Source organism: Leopardus geoffroyi, chromosome D3 (genome assembly GCF_018350155.1).
Source record: "Leopardus geoffroyi isolate Oge1 chromosome D3, O.geoffroyi_Oge1_pat1.0, whole genome shotgun sequence".
NCBI classification, from domain to species: domain Eukaryota; kingdom Metazoa; phylum Chordata; class Mammalia; order Carnivora; family Felidae; genus Leopardus; species Leopardus geoffroyi.
This window is the reverse complement of record NC_059339.1, coordinates 92,152,130-92,171,967: the sequence shown is the minus strand read 5'-3', so window position 1 is coordinate 92,171,967 and position 19,838 is coordinate 92,152,130. Positions and strand designations below refer to the sequence as shown.

The window sequence follows — 19,838 nt, the reverse complement described above, 5'->3', positions numbered from 1 at the left end:
GATCAGATACACATTAAATTAGTGTGTTGTTTTGCTTTGTGAGCTACCAAAAGTGGACAAAAACATCAAGGCATTCTAACCTCCATGGGAGCTTTGTCAGTTTCTAGGGTTTCAACAATTAATACCCTAAGAATTATAGTTTCCAGGAAGCTCAGTACAACACACACATAAAATCAACAGAGAATGATACTCTGGGAAGGATGACGACCTTCTATCTTTTGTCTGTTTTGGGGTTTTCCATTTCTTCTAGAGTCAATCATGATAGAAGAACATGATTCTAGAAAAGATCCATTTCATCTAAATTTTCAAATGTGTTAGCTATCTGAACTACAGCTAACACATTTAGCTTTGTTCTGTTATGTTTTCATTGAGTTACAATCAAAGATTGTGTCCTGTACAGTATCTACTTTTGAAAATTTGAAATTCTTCCTTATCCTAGATTTGACCAACTTCAATTCCGTGCATGTTTCAAAGAGTATTATAGAGTAAAAGATTCTATGAAGCTATTAAATAACCCTTTTTATATATATGTGTACTTCAAATCTGCTTCCGTTTCACCGTTTAAATTGATCTAATTGAGGAATTTTCACTATACAATTTGAATATTTCTCCTTTCTTCTAATTGTTTTTGGTTTATTTATGTGATGCTATGCTCCTAAATAAAGATTCATGATTTTTTTTTCTTTAGATTCATGATTGTTGAAGAGTGCCTGGATGGCTCAGTTTGTTAAGTGTCTGACTCTTGGTTTCCACTCAGTTCATGATCTCACAGTTCGTGAGTTCGAGCCCTGCATCAGGCTCCACACTAACAGTGCAGAGCCTGCTTGGGGTTCTCTCTCTGCCCCTCCCCTGCTCATGTTCGTTCTCTCTCTCTCTCTCTCTCTCTCTCTCAAAAAAATAAACTTTAAAAAAAATTCATGATTACTGATCATCTTATTAGCAAACCGTAATTCATATTAATCTAAAATATCTCCCTTTATACCATATGACCTTTATTTATATTAAACTATACTTTGATGTTAATTTTGTTCATGGACTGGATTATCTTGCTTAAGACCTAATAAAACACAGAAACTGTATAAAAATATAAGTTTTATCCCAGAATTTAATGCAGTTTCTTTCATTTTGTTTAGCACTTTCTCATAAGCAGTGTTTCTAGATAATAAAATCATAGTTTAACCTTAATAACATTGAGCCTGGAAAAAAAAAGCCTTAAACGCTAGCAGTTTTCCTTCTTAAGTCCAAAGATGAAAGCAGCCCATATAAAACCCGTGACCTGTCACGTAGGGATTTTAAGATGAAAGTAACAAAGCGGACTGCGCATCTCACATGAAGAACCCTCGTCCACGTTGACGGTTCCACTGAGACAGAAATTTGTCTTCAGTGAGGACTTACGTGCTAGTATCTCCAGCTGGACACATCCTTTCTTTCTTAACCAAGAACACAATTTGGGCAGTAGCTTAGACAGAGCTAGGATTTTCAGCCTGACTGTGGAACATACCGGGCCGGAAAGCAAGTGCTACACAAACACTTCATGAACAGCATGCTAACACTGTCTCCCTGTAACCATCGGTCTACCACTGTGTAGACAAAATACTTATACACTCTCTGCAAGGTGCAAGAGGGAAGAGAATCTTACCTACGTCAGTTATGAGAATCGGCTCTTGCAAAGGAATGTCAGGGACCGGAACGTTCGTCTTGCCGACTCGAACCTTCGCCGGTTTACGCTGGTGCCTCATCTTCCTTAGCTCCGTGTGTTTAAAGTGAGAAGCAATGTGAGTCTTCCTGTGGCCTGAGGTCCGAAACTTTTTGTCACAGTGAGGACAAGCAAAAGGTCTGACTCCTAATAAAAATAAAAGTACGCGGCAGAATTATTTCAAGAACATACATCTCAACAATTAATGCCAACATAAAATTCTAGTAGTTTAATATTGACTCGAATAGTTTCTCGCTTCATGCGTACAATTTCCTGGATGTCATCAGCTATTTTCCCCTGTCTGCATACAGTGCATACTATAGATGTTAAGGTATGTCTTGAGATCATTGGAAGTAAAAAAGATTTGCTATCCTCGCATTGTAAAACATTTAAACCTTCAGATACTCAAATATTCAGTCCCTAGGAATACTCCAGGGCAATAAGACTGCTCTCTCTCAAATCATCATCTGTAACGTGGAACAACGTCTGCCTCCAGGCTGGCTGCCAGGATTGTAGAGACTCATGTTTAACTAGCACTCAGCAGCTCCGAGCATTTAGTAAACAGCAGTAAATGGTAGTTGTCAGTGATTGTAAATAATAATAATGCTGCTGCTGCTGACAGTAATAATGTCCTCTTCACAATTCTCTACTATCAATTCCCTTTCCTGAAGGAAATTCCTTCATTTACAATTTTATCGGTAAACGAAAACGGAGGTTCCAAAGAAGGGCACATAACAAAACCAACAAATGTCAGCTTTTTTAAACACTCCTCCACCAGATCAGCTCAGCCCCGGAACCCCAGGTGGGCAGGAGAAGTTCCTGCTAACGGATATGGGGTTTCTTCGGTGGGGCCGGGATGATAAAAACGTTGAAAATAGACAGTTGGGCGGGTTGCACAATTTCTGAATAAAGTGAATTCTCAGTTCACCGTACAATAAGAGTCCATTTTATGATCTGTGAATATATCACAACAAAACGATCCTAAACGAAATTACAGCCTAAATATGAATGTTTTCATGCCTTCATCCTGACGACAAAACATCTGAAAGGGTGAAGAGGCATCAGGCTTTGCCTCCCTGCCCCAGGCCTCAGCACAAACGCCCCCCGCCCCCCAGGCGTCTCCTTACAAAGGCCCACCTCCTCCACCTCTACATGCGGTGGCCCCCAAGCACCCCTCTCTTGGCCCTTTGCCTCCTGTGTTCATTCCGAGTGCTAGTGCTTAGTGCTTCCCTCATTCAGCCGCGGGCTCTGTGGGCATCTAGTCCCGTCACTCTGTGGACCAGCATATACCTGCAGCCTAGCCTACCAAGGTGATCACAGAGGCTTGGGAAGGGTGTTCGGCTGTTGCCCGCAGGCCCCGTGAATCGGAGGGGACGGGAGGGGAAGGCCCCGAGCCCCGGGCACCTGTGTGCAGGCGGATGTGCACTTTGAGGCTCCCCGACGTGGAGAAGCTCTTCATGCAGTACTGGCACTTGAACGCCTTGATGCCCGTGTGGGTCTTGATGTGCGCGGTCAGGGTGCTCTTTACGGCAAAGGCCCGGAAACACTGCGGACACTTGAAGGGCTTCTCGTGGGTGTGAATGCGGATGTGGCGCACCAGGTCACTCGGCTTCCGGAACTCCTTGGTGCAGTAGGGACACACGTGCCACCGGACACCGTTCTCCTCGCGGATCGAACCTGGGGCCGAAAGAAAACACAACCAGTCCAGCTCGGCCTGTCTGGCCCTTGTGTTTTCTACCCACTGTTAAGGCACTTGACCGTCTGGGGTTAGATCGAAACAACAGAGCACCTATGAAAGAGCTATCTACTTTTTTTTGCCACAGCAGAAGATATACGATCAGTTAGGGAAAAAGGTGAAATTTCCATCATCACTGAAATGACGGAAGACTATGAATCCCGCAGAAAATCTTCACAGTCACATGAGAACACAAATCATGGCCCGAGGGAGGGAAGAGGGCTAACCGGACAGGTAATATACATAAACCAAAGGCCAGCGTACAAACTCAGGCCACTGTACATGTGAATAAAAGCACATGTGACCAAACGACTCCAAAGTTAACTCGGGATATGGGGAGACGAAGGCGGAGACAGCACTGTCTGGGCCCATCTGATACCATGAATAACAAACAAGTAATCCCCACGCAAGTAATTGGGAGACCATGAATTCTTGCCCTATGAAAAGGCATTCATAAATACTTATGACAAAGAAATAGCTCACGACTAAATATAAAAGACTATTTTGTAACTTTAAATATTATCGTTCAACTTTCAATCAGGTTTAAAACTATTCCCATCAGGGGCGCCTGGGCGGCTCAGTCGGTTGAGCGTCTGACTTCGGCTCAGGTCATGATCTCAAGGCCTGTGAGTTCCAGCCCCACGTCGGGCTCTGTGCGGACAGCTCAGAGCCTAGAGCCTGCTTTGGATTCTGTGTCTCCCTCTCTCTCTCTGCTCCTCCCCGGCTCATGCTCTGTCTCTGTCTCAGAAATAAATAAACATTTAAATAAATAAATAAATAAATAAATAAATAAATAAATAAATAAATAAAACTATTCCCACCCAAAGAAAAATCATGAGTTTACTGAAATATAAGTAAAATGATTTCTAAATTATAAAAATTTTAAAAACAAAATTCAGCAGAACCACTTTTTATCTTTTATAATTTTGATTAGCTTTCTTTATCTGAAATTAAATAGGTATTTACAGTGAGGTCAAGAACCCACCTAAAATTAGAAAGATTTTGGCCAGGTTAACAAAATTCATCAGGAAATTTTAACCGTTTATTTAACTGTGTCTTTACAGACATAGCTTTATTAGACAAAAAATAATTTGTTTCCTTCTGTTATTAGTGAATGCAAGGAATTCTCCTTATGTACAAGTGAATCTACAAGGAGCGAAAATGTATTTTCCTGAAGACGATGCTCTTTGCAAGACTAACATAGGAAATAAGGTTAGGTAAAAGAAAAAAACTTACATTTTTCTAAAAACAGTGACGCAACAGAAACTAGGTCAAGTCAGGAACACACGCAAACCACAGGGAAAAGAAGAGAAAATAAGGGAAGTGGCTTCAAAAATGGGAGAGAGCATTTATTTTATGGTGACACTGTTTACATTAAGGAAGTCTGAAACTTAAGGCTGTTTAAAACCAATAGGTAAAAATTAATTCATGTAAGTGCAGTAATTACCTAAAGATCTTATGATAAATTAAAAAAGCCAAGGTATAAAAAGGCGACAGAACTAGAGTATCTATGAGCTAATAAACTTGGGAACCCTCCCCATCAGGTTTTCATCCAGGCAAGAATGAAAACTGTACCTTTAACTATCTAAGATGACAGAACATTCAACTGTCACCAGGTTCTAATTATTTCCAGGAACGGACTAGAACAGAAATTACAAACTGGCGGCCTTGCAGCAGTCTCCACACGTGGCCTGCATGGGCTTTGTTTGGCCCACGTGCTACTACTAAAATATTAAATCCAGATTTTCGACCCTCTGACCAACTGAAAGGTCTGGAAAACCAGATGTGCATTCCCACGCGGCAACTTTCCCTGGTGCTGGACAACTGCTTTTCTCTTCAAACACATTAATAAATTTAAGAAGAAAAAACATACATTATAATCATCTTCAAGATGAAAAGGCAATTACTACAATTTAATATCTAGTCTTAATTTCTAAAAAATCGTCTGAAAACAGGAAGAGCTGAACAAACATATGTCAGTATGTTTTCATTTAATAGGAAAATACTAAAAACAATCCTATTACAGTCCAGAAAAAATCCGCTATCACCGCCATGAATTTATTGTGTTCTAGTGATACAAGCCAGTGAAATTAGGTAAGATACAGAAATATACAGCATTAACTAACTACAAAGGAAAAGGTAAAAATCATGATTTACAAATGATATGATTAAATGCCTTAAAAAACCTAAAACTCAGAAAGAGGCACACATTTTAATACGTGGAAATCAACATCATACCTACAAGCAAAATCCAGAAGAAAATTTTAAAATGCCACTAAAAAATGAAAAAATACAAAAAGATCTGAAGAAATGGAAATCTACACCCTATTCTTTGGTACAAAGACTAGAAGTTATAAAGACATCAATTCTCACTGGTTAAATCACTTACGTATAAATACCGAAAGGACTTTTTTAAAAACTAGAGTTTTGGAGCTTTAGCAGAGAAGTCTAAAGTACACATGAAAAAGTAAGTATGGGAAAATCGTTCAAAACACACCGTCAAGCGTAGCAGGAAAGGACTAGGCCCATAGGCAAGAAAGCGTACCAGTAGTAGACATGAACAAGAAGACAGATTCGTGCACAGAACACAGTCCAGAAAAGACCCATACAGGTCTGGGAAGGTAACGAACAGAACGGTATCCTGGTGTTTCAGTGGAGAAAACAGGACTTAGTCCATAAATGGTGTTTGGACAGCGGGGTGCCCATCTAAAAACAAAAAATTAAATTGAGTCAGAGATTCAGCTTAAAATATGAAAGTATGAGGGGCGCCTGGGTGGCTCAGTCGGTTGGGCATCCGACTTGGGCTCAACTCATGATCTCACGGTTCATGGGTTCAAGCCCCGCAATGGGCTCTGTGCTGACAGCTCAGAGCCTGGAGCCTGCTTCGGATTCTGTGTCTCTCCCTCTCTCTCCGCCCCTCCCCCGTGCTCGCTCGCTCTCTCTCTCTCAAAAATAAACGTTAAAAAAAATCGAAAGTATGAAAGCGTTGGATAAAAGAGGTTATTTCCCATAATGTCCACGTTGAAGCCTAAGTACTGTATTAGTCCAAAATGTGTGAAACACTGACCAATTTGGGTACAGAAAATATTTCTCCCTTTTAATTCAAAACAACAAATTAGAAAAGAATATATGCTCTCAAAATACCATCATCCTTAATGTATCATGGCAAATAAAAATCAAGTCAGGCTAATGAAAAAACGTAGGTGGCTCTTCAACATGAAAAGTTGCTCAACCTTTTTACTCCTTATTAGAGAAATGAAATTAAAGCTACACTCAGAAACCATTTTAATCTATCAGATGAGTAAAAATGGTCCCCAAATTTTGATAACAATCCCTTCAAAAGGCTGTGAGGAAATGGACAGATACCCCAATGCACTGTGGATGGGGGTATAAACCGTCAAAAGCCCTGGAAGGAAAATCAGCAATATTTACCCCATTGTTTTTTTCTTTTGATATGAAGCACATTAGTGATACAAATACTGAAATTTGAACAAGATCTGTGGACTGGATCAATTTCACTACCCTGATGTTGAGGTCTATACTCTGGTTCTAGAAGACAGCATCCTTGACCTTAGGACACACACACTAAAGTATTTGAAGGGGTATTAAATACATTTGTATTTATTATCACCTGTATTTGCAAGATTGCAAGTAACCTACATAATTATTTATCCATAAAACGGAACAATCTCTAGATATTTTCTAAAATATCAGGTGGAAAAAAGTAAACTGCAAGAAAGATTATATATAGATTTTACACACACACACACACACACACACACAGTATGCCCCCCAACATACTGGAAAACAATACAATACATACTATATAATAACATGCCTGTACTTGTTTAAAAGACAGAGACCCCCAGGGACAGCAGCTGCCCTGGAGAGGGGTTATGTGGAGGACAAGAATGAACAGGGGACATTTCACTGCACACCATTTTGTATCTTTTGAATTACGTGGCAAGAGCAAGTTTCACCTAGTTAAAAAATAATTTTTAAATTTGTGCATTCCATGCAGCAGTCATCCCGGGTCAGGCACTATTCCTCACACTCAGGTCTCTCCCTTTCGTTCTGCCACCGCCCCATCTCACAGACGAAGGTTAGCGAACCTGCCCCAGGTCAGGTGCCAATAAGTGGAAAAGTCAAGGCACAGGTTGACATCTGTGTAATTCTAGAATCTGAGAGCGATTCTCTCAGAGCACTCTGTCCTCCCAGCTCCACTTCAAGGAGAGTGCTCACCACATGCCAACGACCACGGCAGGCAGACCCCTGCTCGTGGAGGGACTCAGGTGCGGGATTCGAGCACGCACGTGCAGCAGAGCTCAGGGACCTGCGTCAGGGTGGACTCGCCCTGGGGGGGGGGGGGGGGGGGGGGAGGAACGACACGACACTCAGAAACGTCCGCATGCGAGGGGAGGGGGGCCTGGCCGGCTCGGCGGCGGAGCACGCGACTCTGGGTGTCAGCATTATACGTCAAGCTCCACATTGGCCAACATGTCGAGATTATTTAAAAAAAACATAAATGAAATCTTCAAATAAAAAAGTCTGCATTCGAAAGGCAGTTTTTGGAGGTACATTTACCAGGCAAAGAAGAAGCAAAAGCCGGGTATGAAGTTCTGGAAACTTAAAAGCTCACAACGGCCACAGCGTGAGAGGTCTCGCGGGGTCCGCGAGACGCAGAGCTTGAGGCAGACAGGGGGACGTGATGGAAAGCCTACGTGCCACGAGAGGTTTTCAGCAGGATGAAGAAAACCATACCCTAGAGGTGTCCTCCTCACTCCTGAATCGGTTTCCACACCGGAGGAATTACTGGGGACGCGGCCAGCCGTGTCCCCGGCATCGGCCTAGGCCACAGTGGAGGACGAGGGTGACAAGGTGATGAGGACCTGGGTGCCGCGGGGGGAGGCAGAACTGAGGGACGGGAAGATGCCTGTGTATTCGTCCGCGGGCCAGAGCGCACAGCCACTGCTGTCGGAGCACTGCAGGACGGCAGGAGAGACAGACAGACAGGCTCCTCTAGGACCCACTCCAAGGGCCGCTTCAGACGCTGGACGGAGGCCCTGGCGTATTCTTGCAACGGAAGGTGTGCCCAGAGGCCGCGGGTGCACACAGAAGGTGCAGTCCGGAGGACATGCAGTGACAGTCACAGAAAGTCGTTCTGCTTTCCACTGGCACATGACGCTGAATACAAATACTCAGACTTAACTACTGTTCAACAACGAGCGGGGAGACGCTCATATCTCAGGATCCAAGTTCAGATGCTGAATCTACAGAGAAGACTTCAAACGAAGCAAAGCAGCCCAAGCGTGCCCTCACTTTCTGTTCCACAGCGTCTCCCTACGTGGCCCCAGCCTGGACGGCCGTTGTTGTCGTTCACGCCGTCTCAGCGGCGGACGGGACTGCGAGAGAGGTTAGCACCACTGGACCCTCACGGCCTCCGACTCAGCCAGTGGGTCGTGGAGTGACGTGGAAACCAGAGGCTGCAGGATCCTCTGACAAAAGACGCCCTGTGGGAACAGTGCAGCCCACACCTGGCGGAGGCAGGACGCCAAATCTTGCACGACGTTGGGACACCCACTCGGAAGTGACAGGCCAGTGTCCTGAGGTGGGGGGGCCGTTAAATAGGCTGCTGGGCCATACGCCACGGGACCGCTTACTTGGAGTCGTACACAAAGGGACAGACTCTTGGTAAAGTGGTCCGCGCACAATTTCTATGTCCAGTCCCGCGGTCTACCGGGTTTCTCAGCAATCGGCGGGAGGACGCCTCGGACTTCCTGGCCGGATTCCTGGAGCGGAAAATGGAGGGGACGGTCACTGGCAGCTGGCTGGGCCACATCAATGAGGCAGGGAGACAGCAGGAATGCTCGGACGCAACCCCAGGCGCTAAAACGGGCGCCGTGGCAGCTATGGGCCCTGAGCACGATGGCACCTGCTCTAACGGCCCACGTGGCTCTGGGGCGGAGGCCACCGTGCTGGCCGGCTGACAACTGGACTTGGGATAAAGCACATGTGTTTGGGAGTGAGGGGGGAGGAGGAAGCCAGGTCTGCAGGGAAGAGGACACAGCCGGCACAAGCGCTGTGTGTGACCGAGTCTCCCCAACCCCGCGGCTGTCCCCTGGGCCAGGCCCCCAGTCCCGCTGAACTGGCGACGCCGCACTGCCCCGAGGTAGGGGCAGTAAGAGCGCTGTCCTGCCACCAGACGGCCCCCGCCCCCCGCCCCCCCGTCTCACGGTGCTCCCTGCCCACGTGGCATCCCAGAGCGGGTGCTGCACCGGGGAGGGACGCAGGGACCGTCGGGGGTTCGCTCTCCCGGGAGATCCCCGAGGTCTCCGAAGCTGCAACTGTCTAGGGAGCAGCTATCACCGCCAAAGCACGGCATCCTTCCCCTGCCGGCGGCCTTCCAGGAACGGGGGACGGTGGGACCGATGACCTCTTTCTCAGGGAGGGCACCCTGAACAGGAGACGAGATGCGCCAGAGCTCTCCCGGGTATGGCAGGGTGGCGGAGGAGGGCGACCTGCCCCGTGAGCGCCTGTGCAGGTGCCGACAACGAGACAGCTGCGGGGCCAGCCGGAACCTGGCGCCCAGCGGAAAGGCGGCAAGCATTCGGGGAGGGATCTGTCCCTTCCGCTCCTGGAGAGGCTCCAGGTCCCCTCAGAAGAACCTTCGCTGGCGCAGATGAGGAAGGCAGGCCTCCCCGGCGGCCTGAGCCAGCTGTGGATGTGCCGGGGGGCCGGCAAGGCTCTCTGCTCCACAGACCGTGGGACACGCGGCTGTTCCGAAGCGCATGTGGACCGCACGGCTTGCCAGCACTCCCCTGCCCTTCGCAGAGGGGTGCGCTCAGCAGGGGAGTCCCCGCTTCCGTCCCCGCGTGACCCACTGCCCACAGGAGGTGCCGTCCATTCCATCTACCTCCCGACACCTGCTCGGAAGCTGGGGCACAGGTCCCCCCGGGAGTTGGTGCCTTCTATCAACCAGATTACAGGCACGGTGATGCCGCACGAACCCTCGTGTTTGCTACTTCTGCTCACCTCTGCTTCATGCAATTCTGGAGGTGCTGCTCTGAGGAGAAAACCACCAATCTGCTGCTTCACGTTGCCGCCCGCAAACCGTCACTGGGTGAGCTGGGTCAGGGCAAGCAAGGTGCGGGGACACCGTCCCCGAGAAGCAATCCGATATCCAGACCCAAGTGCACAGAGGACGTGCTCCCGGACCGCTCAGGGCCGGTCCGAGTCGAGGGTGGAGGAGCCGGCCAGCGGCCTCGCGGATTCTGACCCCAAGGGCAGCGGCTCTCTGCGTGTTTCCCCAGCACCCGCAGCGGGAACCTCGGAGCCGGCTCCACGGGTGTGCGCGGCGTCCCTAGAAACAATCCACCCGGAAGGGAGCCCACAGCGCACGGTGTCCACCAGAACACCCACCCTCCTCTCGGGGAGCCCTGCAAATAATTCACGAATTTTCGCAAGCGCTCCAGAAGCCTGATGCGGAAGTCCTTCGAAGTGACGCAAAGGTGTCTCCCAGAAAGCAAAGCCTACGGCCCGTCTCCCTCCTGCTTCGTCCCAGGAAGGATTTTATAAAGAAGGAATTTTCTGTGCTGGTCACACTGAACTCTTAAACACTGCTTTGAGCTTACTGCAGTGTCCGTACTATAACTTTCTGTAAAATGGGTGTAGTTTTCCCCAAGCAACACAGGTGAGAGACAACCAGAGAATTTGCTTACAAGCCAACTCAGATCACTGCATACAGAAATGCTGCTAAAACGTCACAGACCTATCCTAGTACCTAGAACCTTAAACTTCATTTATCTGACTCCTTAAGGCCTTTACAAAGACCACCACTGTTGAAAACTGTACTGTTTAAAAACTGCTGGACATAAATGTTTAAAAATTTTCCTGTATGTGTCTGCACACAAAGTAGGAGAAGAATACAATGATCAAAACTAGTTTCTTCTAGAGAGCAATTACATTTCTTCAAGTTGTTTTAAGACCAATGGGCATTCTATAAAAAGGAACGGTTTCATACGCTGATTTAAAAGTGAGTACCGGTTGGGGCGCCTGGGTGGCGCAGTCGGTTAAGCGTCCGACTTCAGCCAGGTCACAATCTCGCGGTCCGTGAGTTCGAGCCCCGCGTCGGGCTCTGGGCTGACGGCTCAGAGCCTGGAGCCTGTTTCCGATTCTGTGTCTCCCTCTCTCTCTGCCCCTCCCCCGTTCATGCTCTGTCTCTCTCTGTCCCAAAAATAAATAAACGTTGAAAAAAAAAATTAAAAAAAATAAATAAATAAATAAAAAAATAAAAGTGAGTACCGGTTATCCATTTTTTTATTTAAAAAAAGGCATATTTTCTTAAGTGAAATTGAGAAAAAGAATATTGGCCAAGCAAATTCAAAAATGTGTAATAAAAAAACACAATAGAGGGAAAACATGAGAGAGGGAGGAAAGGGGGAGAGAGAAAGAGAAAGGAAAGAGTCACATCAAAGCCCAAACAGAAGACATGGTTTCCTTCCCATAATCAATTACTGTGATTTACCACCTCACAGATTAAAGTAGGAAAACACATGATCATAACAACAGAGGGGAAAAAAGGCATTTGATAATATTCAACATGGAGAAGAAAATAAAAAGCCTTCTTACTAAACCAACAACGGAAGGCAGCTTTCCAAATTTGAGAGGATCTAAGAAAAGCCTATAGTAAAAAGCCAAATCCAACCGTGAAACATTAAAACCAAACCCCTTAAAGGGCAGGACGCAAGAGGCAGTTCTCATCTGCATTATGTAGGGACCACTCTCCCTACTTTGTCTACTTAACACCGTGGCAGAAAAGACACCTTAAGGAGTGTTGGATATGGTATTCAAAACACATATAAATAACAAAGAAGGGGCACCTGGGTGGCTCAGCCAGTTAAGCAGGTTAAGCATCTGACTTTGGCTCAGGTACTCAGGTCCTGATCTCCCAGTTCATGAGTTCCAGCTTGCTGACAGCTCAGAGCCTGGAGCCTGCTTCTCATTTTGTGTCTCCCTCTCTCTGACCCTCCCCCGTTCATGCTCTGTCTCTGTCTCAAAAATAAATAAACATTAAAAAAAAAAAATTTAAATGTTCAGTCTGCATACAACGTGAGCTATGTGTCAACAGAAGTTAACGCTAGAACTTTTTAAAATAATTTTTGATACAGAAACACAAGTGTGATGAACTGGTCACGATGACCCTCACCGAGGCCTCCAAAGGCTTCACTCTACTTCCATCAGTACTCAGTTCTCGTCCTTCTAACTCACAAAAGCTTTCACCTTCTCGCTGTGGTCCGCTGAGCTCTCCTATCTCTAAACTCGGAGCACATCTGTAACAATACGCCTCCGCGACCGAGACACTGCTTTCGACTGCCGCACACCGTCCACGCACAGACTCCGCTACACCATAAGCGTCTGGTAGCTCAGTGTCCTTGTTAATACTTGATGGTGTGTTATATTTAGTACATAACGGGGACTCAGCTCAAAACCAGACTACCATTCAAAACAATAAAGGTCTTAAGTAAAGATAATATTCACATTTGGGGTGCCTGGGTGGCTCAGTCGGTTAGGCGTTCGACTTCAGCTCGGGTCACGATCTCACGGTCCGTGAGTTTGAGCCCCGCGTCGGGCTCTGTGCTGACAGCTCGGAGCCTGGAGCCTGCTTTGGATTCTGTGTCTCCCCCTCTCTCTGCCCCTCCCCCACTCATGCTCTCTCTCCATCTCAAAAATAAATAAACATTAAAAAAAAGTTTAAGATAATATTTAGATTTAATTACAAATGGCAAATAATTCAAACCAAAACCTGAAGAAAATCCTCTAAACTCTGAATCTTACCATCAAAGAATTGTACACAAATGAGATAAATCATGGAATTTTCAAACTAAATTCAACTATGTCCAAATGAATAAGTTTTTCTTTTTAAAGTTTTTCTGTACTGTATTATATGAAAAGCATAAAATAATACAAAATAACAATGTATCTGAACGATGAACCCAGAAATCTTCTTTATTCACAACACAGACCATCTAAAGAGAAAGAAAAGGAAGAATAAAAAGAAAATACCACTCTCTTGAATTACTTAATGTAGACATAAAACTCCAAATTAGCTCATGCATGTTATTTTAGACAAAGTATAATGGTTGCAAAAGTTCTTACCAAGAACAAATTTCTACTTTTTTCTAAACGTTTGTTTATTTTGGGGAGAGAAGGCAGAAAGAGAGAGAATCCCAAGCAGGCTCTTCACTCAGTGCAGAGCCCAACATACTGCTCGATCCCAGGACCCGAGCCCAAATCAAGAGCCAGGACGCTTAACCTTAACCGACGGAGCCAAGGTGTCCCAATTCACACTTACTTTTCAGGCGGCTATAAAAGCCCTCGGGTATCAGAGCTGCAAGCACTTAGCAGACCTCAAGCAGCAAAATAAGAGAGCGGGACAAAGACTGCTACAGGGAGCTGGAAACAGTATGCACGCCATAATAAATGTAGTTTCCAGGGCAGATGAACTGAAGCCCACAGCATCAGGGGCCCAGGTCCTGCCACGGGTCAAGCAGATGCCGGCCTATCACAGCACAGAGCAGGGGTCAAGTTCACGGTCCTAAGTCATCAAGAAGAGGTTAAGATTTCAAGACCTTGCTCTGGTGTAGGAGGGTGAAATCTCTCTGGCCGTAGGAAAGACGCCCACACGGAGCAGTTAAACCACTGTCATACCGAAAGGAATAAGCTGCCAGCTTTTCAAAACACCTTTCACTGTGACTTCTGGAGAGCCAATATCTTATAACAAATTTCAAACTCTATGAAGTTTTAATAACGATTTATATGTCACAAGTTTTACGAGAAATATACAAAAAAGCCTATTAAATTTTAAATTAAGATGCAAAATACCTCTTAAAATAACCAAATTCTACTAAAAACATTCTCTCTCACAAAACTAAATAAATCAAATAGTGACAGCTTTAGATGGAGTGTGTTCAATCTGGAAATATATGGTTAATTATGAGCTAGCAACAAAACCTTGACTCGTGCGGTCTCCTCAGGACGACAACAGCCCTCCCCTCCCTCAAACAGGTGTTTGCAGAGACAGTCCCTATGCTAGACGTGTGCTCCTCCCTGAAAAGTGTCAGTCAGAAGAAAGAGCTTTTACATCAACCCGTCTCTCAACCTTTTCTCAGCACACGAAGAAAACAAGCACCAGCTCCAACTCGTCCTGAGGATCAGTTTACCGAAAACGCAGCAGAACTGCATAAACTTGCTCAGCGGGCTACACGTGTATGTGACTTACTCGGGTCACAACCCGACAGACGGACGCACTGTATGCAAGCTCTCCAGGCGGAGCGCCGCGTGTGACCTCACGGCCTCTGGGGCCCCATCCAGCGCTCGGGGCAGGAGAGAGCGCGGTCTCCGGGCCCAGGGCCGAGTGCCTCCCTGCATCTGGGGGGCCAGCGCGCCTCAGTGTTGTGGGGAAGCGAGTCTGGAGAAGCGTGTGCTGCCTGCGGCCACATCACAGCACCTTGGAAGGTTCTGGCACAGTAACCGGACGGTGGCCGGTGCTCTCTCGCAGGAGAGGTTTCACGGGCTGCAGATTGCCAGCAGCTTATTGGTGCACATGAAGCAGATACTCAGAAATGCAAGGGGAACTTCTAACCCTGAAGCTCCATACAGTGAATAAAAATATGTGGAAATGTGCTTTTTTTCCTTCCCTCCTGTCTGGACAGCGGGGATCCCCGGATGATAAATCGCTTAGATTTCAACCTCCGGTTTTTCACTTGGGGCCGAGGGGCCAGATCAAGGGGAAGAGGGGACTAGAACCACCATGGTCTGTGGGCTGAGAAACAAGGATTTGTGGCCACACGTCAACACTGAGAAAACGCGTGTCAGGAGGCAGCGCTAACAGATGAGCGCTTTGCCCCTCAGAGAGCATCTGCTCCCCAGACTCCGGGAGACATACAGTCGGTCCCCAAGAAAACATTTCTGTGGGAACACTCCTGCCCCAAAGACAGAAACCTATTTCCTTCAAGAACGATGCAGGAACGCCTGCCCCTCTATGAAGCCACGCTGAGCCCCGCGGGTGCTCAGGAACGAGCAGAATGTCGCTACAGTCTGCGCGGGGGCTGTAAGGGCCAGCGCTGCGGGCACTGAGCAGAGGAAGGGCAGGTTCCGAGCCTCCACAAGGAGGCCGCACTCGTGCCGGCCTCGGACGGCCTCATAGGCCTGCCGGAGCTCTCAGGGACGCGGCGGAGAAGGGGAGAAAGAAGGCACTCCCGCTGAAGAAAGGCCCGTGGCAGAGGATGGCCCTTGAAAAAGAGTGTGACTGTTTCAAACGCCCGGGGAGCCAGCATCCCGAAGGCCAGGGAGGGAGGCCGCAGAGGCACGGGGGCCAGCTCACAGAGAGCTCACAGAGAGCTCACGGACCCACGGGGCGAGGAGTGAGCGCGGACGGAACCGGCAAGGGTCCAGCCTGCGGGATGGCGGTGCTGTGGTGGACGGGAGGACAGGGGTGGCCGAGAGGCTGCTGCATCGAGGACAGGCAGAGACCGCCGGGGTAAAGCCCTAGGGGCTGTCGGGAGGAGACACCAATCACAGGGAGAAAAGCAGCCTAAGTTTTACAACTCTCGTGGTTTTGAAATATCAAACAAACAGGCTGATACTACCAGAACGTTCATCAGACCTATCGCCTTTCCGAGAAAAAAAAAAAAAAAGGAGGCACGTTTCTTAAAAGATAAGCACAATGCCAGCCTAAACGTCTCGGCCTTAACGCATATGAAAATTACCAGGGAGAAATGGCGATTTCTTCTTTAGAATTTTTTTTTCTTTTTTATCCAACTTCTCTGGGCTTTCTTGTTCTTTTTCTGGCTCTGCATCGGCGGAGGGGGGCGGCTCACTTGAGGCGTGAGGCGTGTCCGCGGTGGGCCCCTGCGCGGAGGGCGTCCTGGCGTGGCTGGGGTCGTGAGCGTGCGCTGCAGCTGGAATTGAAGACAGCCCACTGTTTTCTAAGGCTTGCTGAGACAGAACAGAACTAACAGGTTAGGAGGGGTGAGGCCCGAACCCGCCTGCCAAAATCAATCACAGAGATGCAATAAGGCTCACCCACAGAATTCTAATTCCGCCCCACGAGACATAAAACTCTATACACCACCGATCGCCACTTGTAAACTCGACTCCCAACTCTAGGAAGCTGAAATGTCCGTTCTGATAACTGACATCTCCCCTCCACCCAGAACACAAAATGAAGTTAATTCCTGGAACTGAAGTTAATTCCTTATTAGACTTTTAGGAATTTTACCTCAGACCACGTTGGTTATCTCCAAACGGGTCTAGGACTCGCTGTTTTCAGTTACAGCGAGTCTACCCAAAAGTTTACATCGGCTGTCATGCACCCTGAGATTCTTTATACCAACTCGTCCCAAAAGGTACAGAGAGGAGCCAGGTTAGTTGTTACAGCAAGTAACTAAATAGGGTGGAGAAGGCAGGCTGCCTCTGTTGGCAAAGGAAGGGTCTGAGGATACAGCTGGCCTGGGGTGAAAGAATCAGAAAAGAGCACTTTGCCCCAATTCGTTCTGCTGCTCTCCCACCGGAGCGTGGACCATCCACACGGCCGAGGAGACACGGGACTGACTCTCTCGAAACAGTTAACACGAGAGCCTCAACAAAGAACGAGGTATGTCTTAGGCCTCCGTCAATGGGGATAAATACAGGAAGGTTCTGAAAAGCCTATTCATCTCAAGTAAATCGCTCATGGAGAAAATTAAAGTTTTAAACTATTTCTAAATTTATGCATTAGCCATCTAGGATTCCGCACTGTCCATAAGCAACTCAATAAGCAGATTTTGTTGCGACAGAATGTTTTCAATTAGGACGCATCTTTATTGATGATTCCTCCCTCTGACAAGCCCCTGCCTATTTATTTTTTGGTCACGAAGCCCAGGCACAGACGAGCACGGACAGGAACAGGCAGGTGCGTCTCACCTGTAAAATGTCCTGGTTGATGCCCACTGTGATGCTGAGCTGCTGGCCGGGCTGAGGGGGCTGGTTGGACTCAGCCGGCCCCGGCTCGGACAGCTCCAGGAGCTGCTGGATGACATCGGTCACCGCCTGGGAATTCTGCTGACTCGACGCGGACGTGACGTGGACTTCCGTCTGCTGGAGAGGTAACGTCTGAAACAGTGTGGCCTGAAACGCAGCAGCATCGTCGTTGAAAATATAAGCAGCACATTAACTTGTACTGCAATTTACAAGAAAAAAGAACAGCACCTCTTCCTTACGACCATTAAAATCTAACAATATCCCAAAGACAAATGTTAAATAAAATGTCTCACTGATTTTTACGTGAGCCACAATATTGGCTGTTAAAGGAATGTGTTCGGTGAATTGTTCACCTCACTTTTTAAATTGTTCTAAGTGGCAGGAGAGACAATCAGTTCAAGGTGGGGGTTTGAGCATAGGGTTACGAAATAAAATAAGAGAGAAACCACTGTGGCCAAAACAGTTCAAGACATTTTGGGAAAACACGTGCGCTAGAGGAATAAATGCGCAGTGAAGCTACAGACAAGAATATCCAAGCAGGGACTGACCTGATCACCCAGAAACTCAGGAATCTGAAATGCCACACCAAGAAGAGGGTGGAAGTCAGAGACACTCGTGTGTGCGGTGCCATCAAGGTGGACACAGGACGCCACACGTCTGCCAGAATTGACAGGGCACACGACACAGAGCGTGGACCCAAGTCACTGCTAGCACAGCAGCGCTCCCTCATCCGCTGTGACAGACGCGGCACGGAAACACAAGGGGGCAGCAACGGGGCGGCTACGCATGGGGCTGGTGGGGTACAAGGGACTTCTCCACCTTCTGCTGAATTCTCCTGCAAACCTAAAATTGCTCTAAGAAATCAAGTCTATTAATTAGAAAAAAAAAGATGATGGAAAACTACTTAGGGCTGACAGTGAGTCCCTTGTCTTCCTCCACAGGAACAAGTGACAGGCACTTACCCTGAGGCAACAGAAATGGGGGATTGTCTCTAGAAGAGGCAACAACGGGGGCACCTTGGGAGGATCAGGGCACCTTCTTGGCACTTAGTCCCCCAACTAAACAAAGTCTGCGTTCTGCCCCAGGCACCCCAAGTTTAAGAGCTGGTTCCTCGGTCAACTGCATGTAAAGTGGCTCTGGAGGCCACACAGCTCCATCCTGCATGGGCTCAATGCCGCCTCACTGCGCAAGACGACAGCACCACCGGCCACCGGGAGCCACAGGCTAACTCGACGAGGGCAGGGTGGGCAGTGGCCCTGGGCAGACCACTCAAGGAGCAGAAGAGAACTTTTAAAGGAAAATGCTAACTAGGTTTCCCAGGAAACCTCACCAAACCAGAAAAGAAAGAAGCAATCAGATGGCAAAGGAGCAGTCTCAGAATTTAAAAATCTTAGCAGCTGGAGCGCCTGGGTGGCTCAGTCGGTTAAGCATAGAACTTCAGCTCAGGTCGTGATCTCTCGGTACGTGAGTTCGAGCCCCGCGTCAGGCTCTGTGCTGGCAGCTCAGAGCCTGGAGCCTGCTTCGGACTCCGTGTCTCCCCCTCTCTCTGCCCCTCCCCTGCTCGTGCTCTCTGTCTCTCTCTCAAAAATGAATAGACATTTAAAAAAAAAAATTTTTTTTAATTTAAAAAACAGCCCAAAATAGACATTTGAAGACTTAATCGTTAGTCTCTAATTGTTCTCTAGTTTCAGAACTTATGGACAACAATCCCCCTGATCAGGGGTAAGGTGAGGAACCATCCCATGCCGCAGATACTGCAGAAAAGAGAAGAAAACACAAAGCGCACACGAGGCCCTCACGTCCAGGAACTAACCACTGCCTAGTGTCTACACTGGCAGGAGGCAGGTGCTGACGAACACACACTAACGCTTCCAAGATTCCTGGACGCAGCGGGTCTGCGGCGGTGGAAACAAGCCTACGCTTAGATCCTGCCATTATAGAGGCAACAGACCAAGGCCAAGCTGGAGATTCCTCCCAAAAGTTTGTGTGTCAGACAACTTTCCATACGTGTACTGGAAGATACAACTTAGTTTCCCAAAAGTCCACAGTCTCAGGAAAAAATTATCACTGTCACGTCAGACATGGAGAAATCTTATTTGGAAAGGATAACTGATTCTTAAATTATAATAACATAGGGATAGAGATCATTCAGTAATAATTGTCAGTAGCACTGTAGGAATTACAAAGTCAGAAATTAATGATTACATTTTGTCCTTTTTTCACTGGTTCAAATGACAGTCCATAAGTCAGGGTCATCTGGTATCATTCTGAAGTCTAAAAAGATTGATTTTCTTTCACTAACTAAAAAAATAAGAAAGCAGCCCTTACCCACTAGAAACTTTCATAGCACTTTATGGCATTAAATAATGTTTTTTTATGTCTGTTACA

General features: G+C 47.1%; 1 protein-coding gene across 11 annotated transcripts in view; it reads right to left on the bottom strand.

Moving 5' to 3' along the window:
• ZNF236 (zinc finger protein 236) overlaps positions 1 to 19,838 on the bottom strand; it is a 108,160-nt gene that overhangs the window by 56,623 nt on the left and 31,699 nt on the right. For all 11 annotated transcript variants that reach the window (XR_006707516.1, XM_045457766.1, XM_045457767.1 and 8 more), the window contains 4 exons: positions 17,394 to 17,597; positions 16,199 to 16,427; positions 3,101 to 3,373; positions 1,640 to 1,843 (listed from right to left, as the gene is read on the bottom strand). Coding sequence is in view for 10 of the 11 variants with exons in the window: in XM_045457766.1 (XP_045313722.1) it covers positions 1,640 to 1,843; positions 3,101 to 3,373; positions 16,199 to 16,427; positions 17,394 to 17,597 (910 nt within the window). In the remaining variant the exon portion in view is untranslated. The remainder of the gene's footprint in view (positions 1 to 1,639; positions 1,844 to 3,100; positions 3,374 to 16,198; positions 16,428 to 17,393; positions 17,598 to 19,838) is intronic.